Below are 15,954 nucleotides of genomic sequence, written 5' to 3'. Positions count from 1 at the left end.
CGACCACTGGTATCTGGCAAAACTTGGTGGGAAAAATTTTAGTGACTTCCTGGCTGGTTAATTTTTTTATTGTCTGGCCTATGGTGCTCATGTGTGCTGTCTCCTCAAAAATGGGAACACCATAGCCTTAAAGCACATCAGGATAGCTTGGGTTAAAGGCAAGCTGGAGCAATGGCAGGTGATTCCCTGACCAGCCTTGCAGTATGTGCTGTCCTGCTCTCCTGGCAGCAGCAACAAGTGCCCTGGGGAAAAGCAAAAATCTCTGTAATGCAGCACAGAAATAGCATTGGGGAAGGTTTCACAGGGCTTCAGGTACTGTCCTATGATGTAAATTTTACTACTTTATAGCTATAGCAATGGAAATGGGTTGAGTTTCCTTAAACTGGTGATTTCCCCAGCCTGTGCATGGCCATGTACAGTGGGATGCTATATACAGTCAGCTTTGTCATTTGGACACTTTTTATTGACACACTTCCCACTCACTTATGGTTGCATTAAGAGCTTGTAGTGATTTAAAGCCAACATAGCAAATGTAAGTGTTCCTGCAGGAATGTTTCCCTTTTGCCCCAGCACCCTGCAGTAGCTCACCCTGCTTTGGGCAGGGGATCGGGGCAGACCCAACCTCAGCGGCTCCGTGATTCTGGGGGAGGCTGGAGGAAAGCTGCAATAGCATACTTATACTTTGATTGCCTTTTTCTTTCTCTCTGTGTCTTTTGCAGGCAAAAAGGGCTCTCAGAAGGAGAAGGAAGCTGGAGAAGGAGACAAAGCAGTTGATTAAACAAGAGGAGCTGAAGAGGCTTCACAAAGCACAGGTGAAAATGTAGCTCACAGATGTCCCCTTTGTCTCCCAAGAGTGATTTGTGAGGATGGGGGTATCCAAAATGGGCTCTGCATCTCCCCTCAGTCCTCAGTGTGGCTCACTGCCTTCTGTGCTGAAATGCCCCCAACCACCAGGAGCAGGAAGGTGCATGTGGCAGGGCCCTGCATCTCTCTGAGTGACAAATCCATGTCAGTCCCTGGAGATCATCATAATTATCATCATAATTTTGTAATTGTGGATGAAGAACAAGAGGGAATAGTGACTGGCAATAAGAATACACTGAAGAGGGAAAGAGATAGAAAGGGGAAATAACATCAACCCCATAGAATGTAAGAAACTTGGCGATTACCTCTGTGTATTACAGGAGGATACAAAAATACAGTGATGGCTTTTGTTCTCTCCCTGCCATTACAATGAAAGTGAATCATTTTTTTCCTTAATGATGGAAAGTCACTTCACTTTATACAGGCCCTGCTCCTCAGAAAATGCTAGGAAAGCTCTGGACTCTACTGACGTGTTATTATTCCCAATTACAGTTTAAGATTTGTAAATGCACTTCTGCACAATTTGATCTCAGATGTATCCTATTTAATACAAAGGAAGAGCAACTATGTTTTTCTTTTTTATCTGAGAATTGTAAATTATCTCAAGGTAAAATTAGATGCATACGTGACTACTCTTATTTTACTGCTTTGTGGAGACAATCAAGTCCAAACTTTTTGAATGATCTTTTGTATTAGGCTGTTGCTGAGGGCTTGGAATGCCCTAACACAGCCTGAAATGGGGACTGCTGAGCATCTGTCTTTGACATTTCAACCTTTTAAGGTGTTTCATGCCTTTTATCCCCACCACACCTCTGAAAATCTTATTTAAAAGGGAATGGACAATGGATGTAGAAATCCTTCCTGAAGTGCCACTGAATTGTCACATCTTAGCTATTAGACCCTTTTATTTCTGGGTCAAAAGCTTGTGAAATATGAAAGAAAACCAAAAAAAATCCCATGGACAATAAAATAGCTAGCAGAGCTTTCTAGCTGTAAACCTTCCCTATTTATATGAGCTTTATCAGTGTAATATCTCAGAATATATGTCTCTGAATATGAAAGTATTGACTTTTTACGCCTTGTGAGACACAGAAACATTACGATCTCTTTTTTACAATGGGAGAGCTAAAACTCAGAAAAAACTGAGGTTCTTTTGGTACCTGTGATACTTACCCCCATAAAATTGTCATGGACATCTAGTGGCATATTTAAATTGCTTAGGTGCTTGGAACACTCAATGAGTTGGCAAGAGCCATGACTCCTCCAAGACCTTTCCAAGCTGTTTCTCTAACCACTGAGACCATCTTTTGTCTCCAAATTTTGAAGCTCTCTCTGTAGCTTTTGTATCATTACATTTTTGCAGGCAGTCCAGCGCCAACTAGAAGAACTGGAGGAAAGACAAAGAGCTCTGGAGATTTTTGGTGTTGAACTGGAGAGAGAACTAAGAGGAGAAGCAGGTACACAAAGCAGTGTTTGCTTGTTTGGTGGTGGGTTTTTCAACCTGTTTCAAAGCAGAGGGTTTTAATGGTTGCCATGGAAGTAGTTTGGTGCAAAATCTGAAAAGGAGCAATAACTGGCAGGACAAAAATAATTCTTTAAGCATTTTCTCAAACTCTTTGTTAGCTGACGTACCTTTACATTGAAGGCTTTAAATTTTCTGTTGGTTATCACAGATTTGGAATGATTTACAATGCTATTGAACCTGAATTTACTTTTCCCCTCACCTCCCCCTTTTTTTTTCTTAAGTCCCATCCTGAGCTTAATTTCATCTTGTGGAGGGAACCAGTGAGGTTTCCAGGAGCTGTATCTCAGTTACCAAGCCAGCAGCAGCCCATGCCTAGTAACAGAGTCCTTAATGACTTTCCTGGAGTGTGAAATGCCATTAATATGATTAGAGCCAGTGGCCATGCTATAGCAACAGCAGCATGCAGGCACACACAGAGATCCCAGCAGCACAGCTCTTCACCCAGTGGGCAGAAGATGACAGGGATGTCACCCTGGCCCCAGCCAGAGGCAAGGTTTTCCCTCACCTGAGCCAACACTCCCAAGCCCCGAGGTTTGTGGGATCCTGCCACTGGCCCAGCCTTGGCACTGCTCCCCAGCACACACGGGGTGAAGCACAGGGACAGGATACCTGGGGCTCCTGCCAGGCTCAAAATGGGGATGGGCGTGTGAACCATGCACGTAAAGGACTTCAGAGGGGGCGGTGGTTCTGTGCTGAAGGGACTGACAGCCTGAATGCAAATGTGTCTTTCTTTACCTCCACTTTAGAAAACTGAGCCTTGTGTTTTCCTGACAGGCAGTTGCACAACACGGAAAGCCCAGATATATTTTGGCACCTGATCTTGTTGTTGTCTTAACCAGGCAATCCAGTCCAACGCTACATGCTGGCCTTTTTAATGCCGTATTTCATAGCTGCTCTCACCCCTATTCTGACACTGCACTAATCAGTTTGGCAAGAGAGCATTTGCCCAACCTTTTATATTTATTAACTAATTTCCTAGAATTGATCGTGTCAGTCTATTCCAACTTTTATTTAAAAGGCTAGCATCTATTTTTCTTAAATGAAATCATAACCCTTTATCAAACAGCACCCACCTTACTGCCTGTGAGAAAGTCTGCTAAAAATGCTATGAGGATTTGGAGAGTTAGCTTTTTTCTTTTGATTTGTATAAAGGTGGTTGTTTTTTGGAAACCTCAAAAATATAGAGGGACAAGAAGCTTCTAGCTCTTGGGATAGACACCGAATACCAGGATAAATGGCCTAGAGCCACTTCTTGTTGTTGCTGTTTTGACAATCGCATTTCCTAAAGAAGGCTGTCTGCCAAGAGATCGATGCTTCTCATTCTCTTACCATCCTTGGTAATTGGATTGCCCTCATTAAGGTGAAAGTACTGGTTTTTTCTCCCTGTTGATTGTTTGTGTGTAGGTGGCCAGTTACAAATAGGGCAGATACTGAAACGTAGGATGTAACTGTCTCTCAATAACTCTTCTGGTGCAAAAGCACGAAGCTGTGAGTTTCCCAGACAAAATGTGAGTGCTTTGTTGCTTGTAATAACAAATGTGTAATGATGCAGGAATTGGTGAGTTTAATATTCTGTTCAAGCTTCCTAAAAATAATGAGCATTATTGTTTAATGAATGACCAGTGTTTATTAGGTTAAGTTGTATTTAAGCAGGTCTGCGCTTATGCAATTCAAGTGATTTAATAGGTACTATTAAGGTAATTAGAAAACGATCACAGTTCAGCAATAATATTGAGCTGCAAAGGTTGTGAATAACCAAATTTAGAGGCAGGCCTGCAAACACCAGTCTTCAGTGACATTTACGCAACTCTCCTCTAATAATTCTGTAAGCCTGGGATGAATGGCCCCTTTGTTAGGGGGAGTTATTCATTAGCTCCTCAACTGAATTAGAAGAGAACATGCGTGGGTGCGAAACAACTGCCATGAAGACTGATGAGCAAAATGAGGTTTTGATGATCTTCTAATTGTAGTGACAACAATTCATGCATTAAAAAAAAAAACAACAAGGCCCCCAAAAAACACCCCAAAAAACCTGAGAAAAATAATATCGGTCCTATGAGTAATTGTTCATGCTCGTTATTTCCTTTATTCCGCTTCAAAATACCAAATAATAAATCACTGATGTACCGTTGCTTTGTTTTCCACTGACATTTGTGAAGGCTTATGGAGAGCTTCTGCCTACAAGAAAATACAGAAATAAAAACCTCAAAACACGTTTTCCACTGAAATTAGCATAATGGCTCAGTTGACTAAACAAATCATGAACAATGATGGTAAAGAAGAAAACCTACGTTGAGAGAGAGAACATCAAGAAATGTCTTGGTGCTTCGGAAGGCGAACAAATATCTGCACATGTTGTAGCTAGTTTTTGATTTCATAAAAAGCATATCCAAGGTGTCTTGGAATTTTCAACAGAGTCAAAAGAAATCAGTTGTAAACCTGTAGAAGTAAGGAATATGAGGTTTAACTGTACCTATAATGGTGCAAACTGGCCAAGACCCCTTTACCGTGTGATGACTGTAAGGAAGGACAGTTGGGCATCAATCTGGAGAACAGAAGGTTCAGGTTTTGAGAGGAGTGTTCAGTAAATCCTCCTCCACAGCCTGTACAATTCCTTCAAAAGTGATGAAAATAGAAATACCTATGATGTAATTAGAAGAATGTCTGACTTTCAAATGGATCTCAGTCAAACGAGACTTGGATAAACCAGGAGGAAAGGTTTGCTTTAGCAATGCTGTAGGGAAAAGCCAACATGGCTCACAAAACAAACTCACAAACTGTTTTCCCTCTAACCTTTAGAAAGATCTGTCGAACTGCATTATGCAAAATGCTTCTTTGGTTTGTTCTGCCCTTGGAAGGCATCGAGCACTCCATCAGACTTAAATAACAATTAACATTGGTAGTAACAAAGGGAAAAAATGCCCCTGGGAACACTTAGGGGGCGTTCTGTGGGATGGAGGAGGAGGCAAAACAAGGGCTACTTTTATTTCATCTTGCACTGAGAATTTTGCAAAAATGAATGTTTTTCTGCAAAGTGTGTTATCTTTGCTTACCTCAATCAACCTACAATACACAGTCTTTTATTAGAGATACAGCGATTTTAAAGTGTAAAGAGGAAAAGTTAAAAGAAGGAATATTTTTGCCTAAACAAGGAAACAACAAAAATGGAACAGTAACATTTTGTGTCTGTGCCGCACTTAATGCATAACAGCGATTGCAGTGTTTTTACTGACAGTAAAATAGATCAAAGTTTGATGATAACTTCTTATGGTGGCACACAAAGACCTAAGGCTCTGAATACTAATGCTGCATCCTTGAACTGGATCTGTAAGAAACTGGCATGTTCCAGCAAGGACCGCTCCTGCAGTCACTCTGAGAAGACACTTTTTATCACCGCTTGCTGACCTGGAAGATCCCACAGGAGCACATCCATTACTGCCAAGTTTTAATGGAATCAGGCAGAAATTGAAGAGGGATTGCTCTGCCTTCTCCTGATGTTTTATCCTCCTGTTTCATGGTAATTTCCATTTGGGGTCAAGTCCTGATGACAAACTACAGAACTGCACCCACGCCAGCATGGGGCCCAGGTAACTCCTCCGGTGCTGGCAGGAGGTGACCTGGGTTCCCTGGGACAATGGTGGTGCCCACCAGCAAATGGGCTGGTGATCCCAAACACCCAGCAATTTCTCTTGGCTAGGGAAGATGGCTAAAGGGCTTCACTGGGTGACATTGTTGCTGCCCCAAGGATATGGGCTTTAAACGGCTGCTTTTGAGTGGAGTCAAATCCTGGCTCTGACCTAAGAGTGAGGGGCAGCTTAAGTTGTAGAGACAAGAGGGCAATACCTGGGGCAAAAAAATAAAGCACATTTCAAAATGACAAGAAAGAAAGGCATCAGAAACACTGCTGAACTGCCCAGGACTCTGTCTGTCTCTCCCCATGGTAATCTAGTTTAGTGATACTCTTGTAATTGATGTCTCTGGAGCTTGAACCTGAGACATTTTGGGTTAAGTTTCAGTGCTCTCAGTCATATAAAATAAAGGTGCAGTCCTCTTAAAGTATGAGAAATCATATAAACTTCCATCCACAGAAAACAGCCAGGCTGGTTTGTGGGGATTTTATTGTTGGTTATCTAGCACTGTGGTGTAAGGACTGAGGAGCAAAGAGCTGGTTCCCCTGCCTGCTGGCAGTACTCCTTTTGCTGCATCCTAAGTCTGGCCATCCCTGCTTCCATGTGTGGTGGGGAGTGCAAATACCATGTGCTGGGGCAGGAGCATGGGCTGGCTGTTGGCTTTATGCTTCTGAAGGTGCCAGTGTGTCACTTAGATTGTTGCCTCAACCTGGAGCAGTGAAAGATACTTGCTTCCTACAAGTGATCACCATTTTGTGGCAGCAGGCAGTGGATGGGAGGTGTGTTGGCAGTGCCATCACTGCCACTGTAATTCTGCAATGAAGGGAGGTGGGGTGGCTTTGTTTTGGGAAAAAAAATGAATGGAAAATGTGAGGTCATGAGGATGTTACAAAGGACAGCAAGGAAAAGAAATACATATGTGCTCTGAGTTGCCATTTGAAAACACCCAGGGGTTCTTCCTTGCCAAAGAGTTTTGTACAGATGGTATTTTAGGAGAGTAAAGGTCCTCACTTGATGAAAGAGATCCATCATTTTCTTCAGCAAGGCAGAGTCAAGCTGTGAGCTCTTTGGGAAGAAGACTGTCTACCAGTGATGCCCCAGCCCAAAGTGTTATAAACCCACCCAGTAATCATAGATTTGTCATTCAAAGCAGCTGCAGATTTAGAGGCCAGCTGACAAGGGAAGGAAAATTTGAAGAGGATTTGGTTGTGTGTCTGATGTCCACTGGAAGCAGAGGTTAAGTTGATACTTGCCAGCATGTGCATCCTGAAGGCTGATTGTGTTAATGGAGTATCCACTTAGACATAGCTCAGCTCTGAAGCCCAATTTCAACAGAGAAACTCTCTTATCAAAGGCAGAGCTAAGAGACAGAAATAGTGCCCATTAAAGTCTATGTGATTATTTGAAAGGAAAATCTTTAAGACAAAAATGTTTTAAAATCCAGTGCATCTTTAACTGCAATTAGCCTCAACAGTCAACAAAAAAGAGACAAAAAAATGTTATACTTGTTGTACCCAGCCATTACTGGTGGAAGTTGCATACAGCAAAACCATCTCCATTTGAAGTAATGTGGGCTTACAAGGAGGACTACTGAAAGAGAACTTAGTTGGCAAAAGCATTGGAAAGAAAGCTGGTAAAGCACACTGAAGTCTCCTATTTTACACAGATTCAGGCACAAAGGATGAAAATCAGATGCTACATGAATGGTTTGAGCTGGTCATGGAGAAGAATAAATTAATGCGTTATGAGTCTGAGCTCCTGATTATGTAAGTAAGGACAAGCATTAGTATTAAAGGTGGGGAGGGGAGAGGAAAAAAGTGTATTCACAACTCACAATGCACCTGAACACCTTGCTGCATGCTGCAGTTTGAGACAGTTGTGGAATAAAACCCAGAGTAGCTACAACCTGTTGGAACACAGATTTGTTGTTGAGGCCTCCTCATCCTTCCCTCTCTCAGTGGTTCAAATATTTCAATCCTATATGATACTCTGAACCAATGTGGCACAGAGATGCTCTGCCTTCACATAATATGGGTCTAATGAACTCTGGGGCACTTTCTCTTGGGAAGAAAAATAGTCTCACAAATTCATCTGGTTTTACTGGACATAGGAAAAAAAGATCTAGAAATTCACTACAGCAATGAAACAAGCAGGTACACCAACACAACAAGCAAATAAACCCCACCTCAGATGCCACTGTTGTGGTTGATGGAAACAATGTTTGCTGTCGCTCCCTCACCTCGCCTCCCTGTCCCTCGCAAACACACTGGAGACAGGCGGAGGTGACTCTCGGATATTTTCTCCACTGTTTGTGGGCAGTGTGGGAAGGCAATGGGAGCCTCAGCAGTCCTTACTAACGCCTGGATTTCCCACCTGTGCAGGCTGCTCGTTGCCATTTATCATTCCCATATCACCCAGGCCACCCACAAGCTCCAGCTGCACCCCAGTTTCTCCCTGGCTGTGTTGATGCTGCGGGGAGCCGACCCTTTCTTGCCCCTCTCCTTTGTCATCGGGTGTTGTGGTAGCAATGCTTTCTTCTCACACTGTCTGGGAGTTAAAAAAGCAACAGTGGGCTGCTTTTAGCAGCCCAAAATGTTGTTGTCTGGATGTGTTCACGTGTTAATTCCTTTCCCTCAGGACCTGTGCAGAGGGCCTGGTGAGGACCCTCATGTGTGGGAGTGCTCAGCCCTATCCAGAGTTACACTGTGGGTGCCACCAACAAAGCACAGATGGTTCAAAGCCTTAAGCATTGCTGGGTATGGGGGAGTTTAATGCCATACATAATGTAAAAGGTGGCAGTGGTACTTCTGGAGCTGCTCCGGAGATGTTGGCACAGGCAAACCTTTTAGCCTTGGCAGCCCATGAGGAGAAAATACTGGATAAGCAGAACACAGAATCTTGTAATTGAAGTAATATTAACATATATGTCTTCACTGAAAAAAGCCTCTTCTTTAACATCTTTTTTGCTGCACCCAGAGCCCAAGAGCTAGAATTGGAGGACCACCAAAGCAGGCTGGAACAAAAGCTGAGAGAGAAAATGGCCATTGATGGTAAGTCAAAGGGGACAGTGTGCTCCAGCCCACAGGGACAGACCGTGCCAACCCTGTTTGCTCCAAAAAGGACCAGGGTGGCCAAGGCTCCCGTGCTCCCTCTGAGTGCAGCTCAGCCAGCAAAATGTGAGATCTTCTCCTCTGACTCCTAGTGAAGACAGCTGAGCTGGCCTGCCCAGTTCTACACTGAACTGGATCAGAAGCACTGCACGTGTAATTACACTAATTGTGCTCTCCAGGCAGCCATGTCCAGCTGATGATGGGCAGCAATAGGAAGAAACTTCTTCAGTCACCTAAACAAAGGAGGTTATCTGCTCTTATGTAGCATTGCTGGTTACCACAGTGTTTTGGAACTGCTTTGAGGTATTTGGGATTACAGTTTGGACTTGTCCTTTCATGTGGCATTTGAAAAGGGAGCATGGGGAGGAGGAATGCAGGGACACGAGTGGTTCCATAGCACTGAGTACCCCAAAATATCCTGCTGTGTTCTAGGCATGTGGATTGCAAGTGACAGCAGTGTTTGGTACGTTTTCTGAAAAATACTTCCCATTTTCTTACAGGTACTACATTTCATGTTGGGATTTTTACCTTATAAGCTAAATTTAAACTGCAGCTTAGTAGTTTGTATAAATAATTAGTGCTTTTCCTATCCCTTCCAGACTAACTTTTGTTAAAAGATCTACTCTAGACGTTATGAGCCCAAGTGGTCAACTTCAAATGGCCCAAACCCAGGAGAAGATTTTCCTGAACCCTGAACTCTAACTTGAAAAATACTAACTACTATTGACTTCATTATAGTCACTGGCTATAATGTTAATTAAACCTGTGCACTAACAGTTAAAATGCAAACAGTGATCTGGTTTTTAACCTCTTTTTTATGATCTTTTAGACAGCTTTAAAGATGAGATGGATCTCAATGAGGAGGATGAAATTTTTACTGAGATGATGAAAGTGGTTGAAGAAAGGGACAGACTCGTATGTACCTTAGAAGAGCAGAGAGTGAAAGAAAGAGCAGAAGACCAGCACTTCGAAAGCTTTATCTTATCTACAGGTTATCAGCTGAGCAGGATTTAAACAGCCACATGCAAATAAACATCCTTTCAGCAGTATTCCCTATCACGGGGATACAGTCTTCTGGAAAATGAAGGAATTCATATTTAAAATCAGCTTATTTGGGAAACACATCATTTTGTTATCAGAAGTTTTAAGTCGTTCTTTTGCTCACACCAGAGACAGCTGTTTCACTGTCAGCTCAAAGGATCACTGGGATGCAGATCTGGACTGAATTTGCCTGTCTGATGGGCACCAGGGTCTGTGAAAGGCAAATCAGAGCTCTATTATTCTCTTGGAATTTTATTTTAGTGCTCAGAGTAGAGTTTCTGAGGAACGTGATGACATCATTTAGTATTCCTGAGACAGCCTTACTTTCCATCTGTTTGTCTGAATCTCTGTGTGGCTTTGTTAATATTTTGGCACAGCCAAGCTATAGAAACGTCAGAAAACAAGCATCTCATAAAAATAGTGTTAGTCTTTATTTCTGGTGGAGGAAGAGTCATTTGACTAATGACTACATATAAGCACTTACTAAAACTACTGTAAATGCAATGTCAGAAATTAATTTTTCGGGTATTTATAAGTTTTATTGCACTGTGTATTTTTGAACAAGAAATTAAAGCAATGTTAAATCCCTGCATTTTGTAAAATGGTAAGGGATTATCAAAGGGATGACTATCCTTTCAGCTGTTTCATGCTCGAAGAAGTTTCTGTATATCAGAGATGAAAGCCTTTAAAATACGATAAAAGATAATTTTAAAATAGTAATTCAGACCCAATTGATATTTATAGGGCAGGCTTTACTATGACAGACTTTACAATTTCTTCAGAACATACATCTCAAGTTGTATTGTTGAGTGTGATGACTGGTATAGCATTTAAAGACCTCCCTGAGAATAATCCCTTAAAATGACTGCAAAAAATGTTGAGTTTTTAATATCAACATTTGATAGAAAATACTGTGCTATGTTTAAATTACATTTATCTTGCTGCTTGAGAATATATGCACTTTTTTTGCTTAAAGGGACCATCTCGTACCCTTTTGGTGCATGCATTTGTAGATATTGGCAAAACAGTGCAGAAATTCTCCTAATTTAAGTACCTTCGTAAATCTGAGATAATTCTGCAATTTAAGATTGGTAATATTCCCAACTGTATGTGTGATGCACTAGATATTCAAACTGAAAAAAACAAGGGGAAACTGAAAGTGTTTCTTTCTGAATATCATTTTACCTCGTGCTCTGAGAAGATTTGATGTTCTCATTATTTCATGAATGGTGCTAATTTGCAGCATCTGCCTATGGTACCGCCAAAGAGAGAAGCATTCCTGTTAAAAAAGCTTTAAACTGAAAAACCTCTTGGTGAGTACAGGTAAAGTAACAGACACACTGGATCCTGTCACAATAATTTATTAATTATCTTCAGGGTTAGGGTTTTTTTGCTGTTTTGCAAGAAATTTGAAATACCCTTTCTAAAGGTAAAAGCAAGTTCTTGCTATTGGCCACAGATAAATAATATACCTCTGTTGGTGCAAGCTTTATACTATTGCTCTGCAATATTTATTCATATTTATTTATTAGACTGTTTAAAGAGGGTAGGAGTGTCTGGTTACATTTTACAGTTTGGATGTTGTCTCTAATTTTGATTGATAAATGTGTATTTCTAACAGCTGTGTACAGCAAAGCTGTGCATTGTAGAGTAGACAGTTTTATAGATTTGGTAAATAATTAGCAATAAAATATGAATTAAGATTTTAAAAAATGTTTTCAGTGACCATAACTTGAAGGGATACCCTTAAAACACAGCATTCAGGGCTTTAACATATATTTTGTCTTTCATCATATTGGGAAGATAGGGCAGAATCCTTAAATGTGTTCCAAAATAACCACCAGACTTTTTTCCCCTGTCATTCATAGGCTAAGCATACCTGATCTTCAGATGACATTTTTACTGAGATGGATTGCAGTGATTGATTTTTTAAACTAAATCTATTACTTAAGACTGACACAAGTAGGAGAGGCAGAGAAGCAATAAATATTTTAATTTTCTCTGTTGAGATCTGCTGGTATTTCCAGTTTTGTGGAGAAAAATTCTGGGTTTTATCACTGCCTCATGTAGTCCTGTAGAAAAAGACAGTCTAGAAAATCTATCATAGTTTTCTGTGAGAGTCATAATGTTTTCAAGGCATTTTTTAAAAGTCTGAAAGCAAAATTCTTAAAGCTTTGCACAGGTGGGGAATTCTGCAGAAATCTCCAGTTATATCAAAGATTGTTTTTTTCACCTCATTTTACAATTAAAAAGTCCATTCACATTTGTGTTGCTGTTGCAAATAAGCCCTGAGATTTCAGTTTACAGCATATACCTGTTCAGCTATAAAACCAAATTCCAAAGGGTGCTTTCCCTTTAGTTCCAAAGCTGAAGTATCAGCTGAATATCAGTACCCACAGAAGCTGAGGGCCATCAGAACTTAATGGACATACAAAATTATCTTGGCTAAAGAAACACTTTTCTGGATGCCCTGTGGTTGTTACACATGCCCCACCCAAAACTATCTGCTCCTGGGTGGAAAAACCTGTCAGGCTACTGTTACCCTGCCTGATATTAAGTACCTCACAAGATTAGATCCAAAAATAAACTGTGCAAGTGATTTAGAAAATCGTAAACTCGTAAGTTATTTAAAGCAGGTCTTTGTGTATTGTGAGAGTAGAGAAGGGGGTTAAAAAAAGAGAAGCTATGTGCACTGTTCACAAGTCAATTTCATATGGTTGGCTTGTATTAGAAATGTATTTAAACACTGGTTTGGTTATGAGTTTTCTTGCTGCTCAGTCTTTTTCTGTAACTTGGCTCACTAATTTGTAATAGATTTGTTCATTTTTAAGTTCATGGCACTGTCATTTCGGGGTATAATGTGATGTGCTAGACTGTACTGAGTGTGTCTAAATGGGCTGGTTGTGAGAAATTTTCTATTTGAAAGAATAAAATTCTGTCTCATTCTTTGAAGTCCCCGAATCATTTCCACAGAAATTTCTCTCCACTGACACCTACAGCATAATAATGTGTGATGAGGAAAGATCTACAGGTAAGAAATTAAATCATCTTCTTAGCTCATATACTTGTAAGTAAATCACACCATCTTGCAGTGCACAAATTTCTTTTGTAGTTCAGAAATAACAACACTCTGAAGTTAGGGGGCATCTTTAACAGAAGAGATTACAAACCCCCATGAGACCAACAACTTCCACACATGCTTACCCAGGAATTCACCAGCTGGTTTCCTTAGGCTTGACACACAAATTATAACAGTTCCTTGAAGACTTGAAGGAAAAGTGTTGATCAAAGGGTGATCAAAATCTTAATTGTCAAATAATTGTCAATTTTCAAATGCCACTAACTTTATCAGGTCACTGTGTTTTGTTGCTTTCTACCAGTGGGAGAGTCTTACAGGGCAAGACAATGTGGTACCCAGAGGAGAGAAGAGGATAAACAAGACTGGGGCCAGCATGACTGTCCCCTGCTCAGTGACTCTGATTGATAGGTCTCTCCTCCTCACAGGACAGATGGACAGCTCTTTCTCTACAGAGGTCAAAGTAATCTTTGGCATCTTTGAACTGAGATTTTCCTTTTACTGTCATGTCCCTTCCCTTCCATCTTGTGGAATTTTCTGGCCCAGGAGCCGGGTAGAAATGCCACCAGAGGAATTTACTGAAGTTCTTCTAATCATAGTGCAAGCACACACCCTCCTTTTCCCCGCTTCAAAAGATCACAAGTCTAAAGAAACTCAATTTGTGCTTAGGGACATGGTTTAGTGGTGGATTTGGCAGTACTGGGTTAATGGTTAGACTTGATCTTAAAGGCCTTTTCGAACTTAAACAGTTCTGTGATTCTATAAAAAGTTGGTGAAAACGATTTTGTAAACCACTGTTTGAATCAAGACTGATCCATTTGCCTCCAAGGTAAAGGGACACCTCACTGACTTTTAGTGTGTTTGACCAGGTTTCTCTGGGCATAGGAAACAAATTTAGAGGTCTTGTGCCTTGAAACTTCTGCTTTGTAGCCCAATGCATTTCAACTAGGATTTTCACATTAGTTTAGTAGTGTTTTTCCAGAAACATACACTGTTTTCTTTCTCGCTTGAGCAAGTAACAGGATGTGGCATAGCAGATTGGAGATTCTGTTTATCTTTCAAAACTTTGCTTCTGTTAAGATCTAGAGCTGTCCCTGCTGGGTTTTGCCTGGACCATACACTTTGGCATCGTTTAGCACAATGGGCTTGCCGTGGTAGCATGAAAATATCACCCCTGCAGTTTTCATCGCAGCCACATCTCATGAACCTGGATCCTGGCAAATACTTCATGATGGACAAGGTATTTGCTGGATTTCACCCAAATCTCTTTGTCTGATATTTATGAAAAAATTGTGGTTTCTTCTGTTGCTTCTGGTGAACTATGAAGAGACCTGATGGCCCTGCATGCCAGTATTGTGCTTGCTGGAATATTCATGTAACACACCTGTACATAACTACAGGCCCAAATGAAGGGTACAAGTGAAGCTTAGTAAGGAAAAAAAAAATCACATATTGGGTTTTTTCCTAAAACTATCTCAAGAAGGACAGTTGTAAATGCAAGTCAACTTGTCCCAGTTTCTTTAAATAACTAATTGATGTAACAACGTGTTACCAGAAGTAGTGAATACCAGGATGATGTTCCCCTTTTACCAAAAAGTTTTAAACCCACTTTCTTTCCTTTGAAGCTTTTAAATTATTAATTTCTGTGGCTGTATACAACATGTTATCTTTTGTCTTTCATGCATATTTTTCCTCATCACATCTTAGTCTATCTTTTTTGCTCCTCAATGTACCATAAAAATTCATTGTACTTTTAAAGAATCTGGTTGGAAATAGTCCATTACTTTTATAAAACTATGTTATTTTGTTATATTACTTAAAGAGAATATTCTTATACCAGAGAAGTTAGAGCAGAAAGCAAAGCTGTGTTTTAAATCCAGGCATATGCATATGCCCAATCTTATTCTCACCTTGTGAGCTGGAAACAAATTTATCCTCAAGCACGAGTTTTAGGTGATGCTGACAATGAAAATCTGGAGCCCTTTTATCCCTGATACGATGCTTTCTGCTGTTAAAATGCAGCCACGTTGAAATGGTGTGGAAACACCTTCTTTGCTCAGCAGGCTCCTTTACTGTGCTGTTAACTTATCACTCGGGGTGGCTGGGCACATTGAGCAATTCACCACACAGAGCTGGCAGGCCAGCACAAGGCTGACTGCAGGTACTTAGGAAAATAAAATGTGTAGACTTTGGTCAAGTTCTCCTCTTCCTGAAGTCAGCAGAGGGTGTTCCTGTAGGCAAGCACAGCAGTAGCAGTTAAGTTGACAAATCGCTTTTAAAAATTCCACTTCCATTCTTTAAATGACCAAATGGTCAAAAGACTGGAGCAGAGCTACACCTAGGAGAAAAATGTTAGGGGAACACTCTAAGGCAAGTGAATGATTTCTTGCACAGTCTTAACCAGCTTGGCTGCTCTTTCTTTCTAGCCTAGCCTGTGGTTGGAATACTATATATACCTTGCCTCTTCTGTTCTGTTGGGAAAGTAGAACTCTGGTCCTGAACATTCTGAGCCTCATATTAAAAGAAATAAAAACCAGCTGTGCATGGACAGATATGCAGGTGAACAAGAAATATTTGAAGTGTGGTGGGGAGGGGACTTAGCCACCTTTTATTGCCTGGCAAGAGTACATATGTGAGCAGGATACAATTAATTTGATGTAATGTTTGGCTCATCTGTCTGAACAAGACGCTGACAGGGAACGTGGTGAG

The 15,954-nt window shown here is 40.9% G+C and overlaps 1 protein-coding gene and 1 long non-coding RNA gene across 4 annotated transcripts in view; one reads left to right on the top strand and one right to left on the bottom strand.

Moving 5' to 3' along the window:
- Positions 1-12,542, top strand: part of MICAL2 (microtubule associated monooxygenase, calponin and LIM domain containing 2) — a 118,644-nt gene extending 106,102 nt beyond the window's left edge. For both annotated transcript variants that reach the window (XM_069016601.1, XM_069016600.1), the window contains 5 exons: positions 720-812; positions 2,228-2,321; positions 7,685-7,784; positions 8,995-9,068; positions 9,958-12,542. In XM_069016601.1, the coding sequence (XP_068872702.1) occupies positions 720-812; positions 2,228-2,321; positions 7,685-7,784; positions 8,995-9,068; positions 9,958-10,142 (546 nt within the window). In that variant the 3' untranslated portion in view covers positions 10,143-12,542. The remainder of the gene's footprint in view (positions 1-719; positions 813-2,227; positions 2,322-7,684; positions 7,785-8,994; positions 9,069-9,957) is intronic.
- On the bottom strand, positions 4,070-8,986 carry LOC138111221 (uncharacterized). 2 transcript variants are annotated; one of them, XR_011151283.1, is made up of 4 exons: positions 8,204-8,986; positions 7,846-7,924; positions 4,681-4,828; positions 4,070-4,567 (listed from the first exon to the last, which is right to left on the bottom strand). It is a non-coding gene; the product is annotated as an uncharacterized lncRNA (long non-coding RNA). The 2 variants fall into 2 exon arrangements; XR_011151282.1 differs by lacking the exon at positions 4,681-4,828.
- Positions 12,543-15,954: the final 3,412 nt, after the last annotated feature.

This window comes from Aphelocoma coerulescens, chromosome 5 (genome assembly GCF_041296385.1).
Source record: "Aphelocoma coerulescens isolate FSJ_1873_10779 chromosome 5, UR_Acoe_1.0, whole genome shotgun sequence".
NCBI classification, from domain to species: Eukaryota; Metazoa; Chordata; class Aves; order Passeriformes; family Corvidae; genus Aphelocoma; species Aphelocoma coerulescens.
The sequence above is the reverse complement of the archived record's forward strand: the minus strand, read 5'-3'. Positions and strand labels throughout refer to the sequence as shown.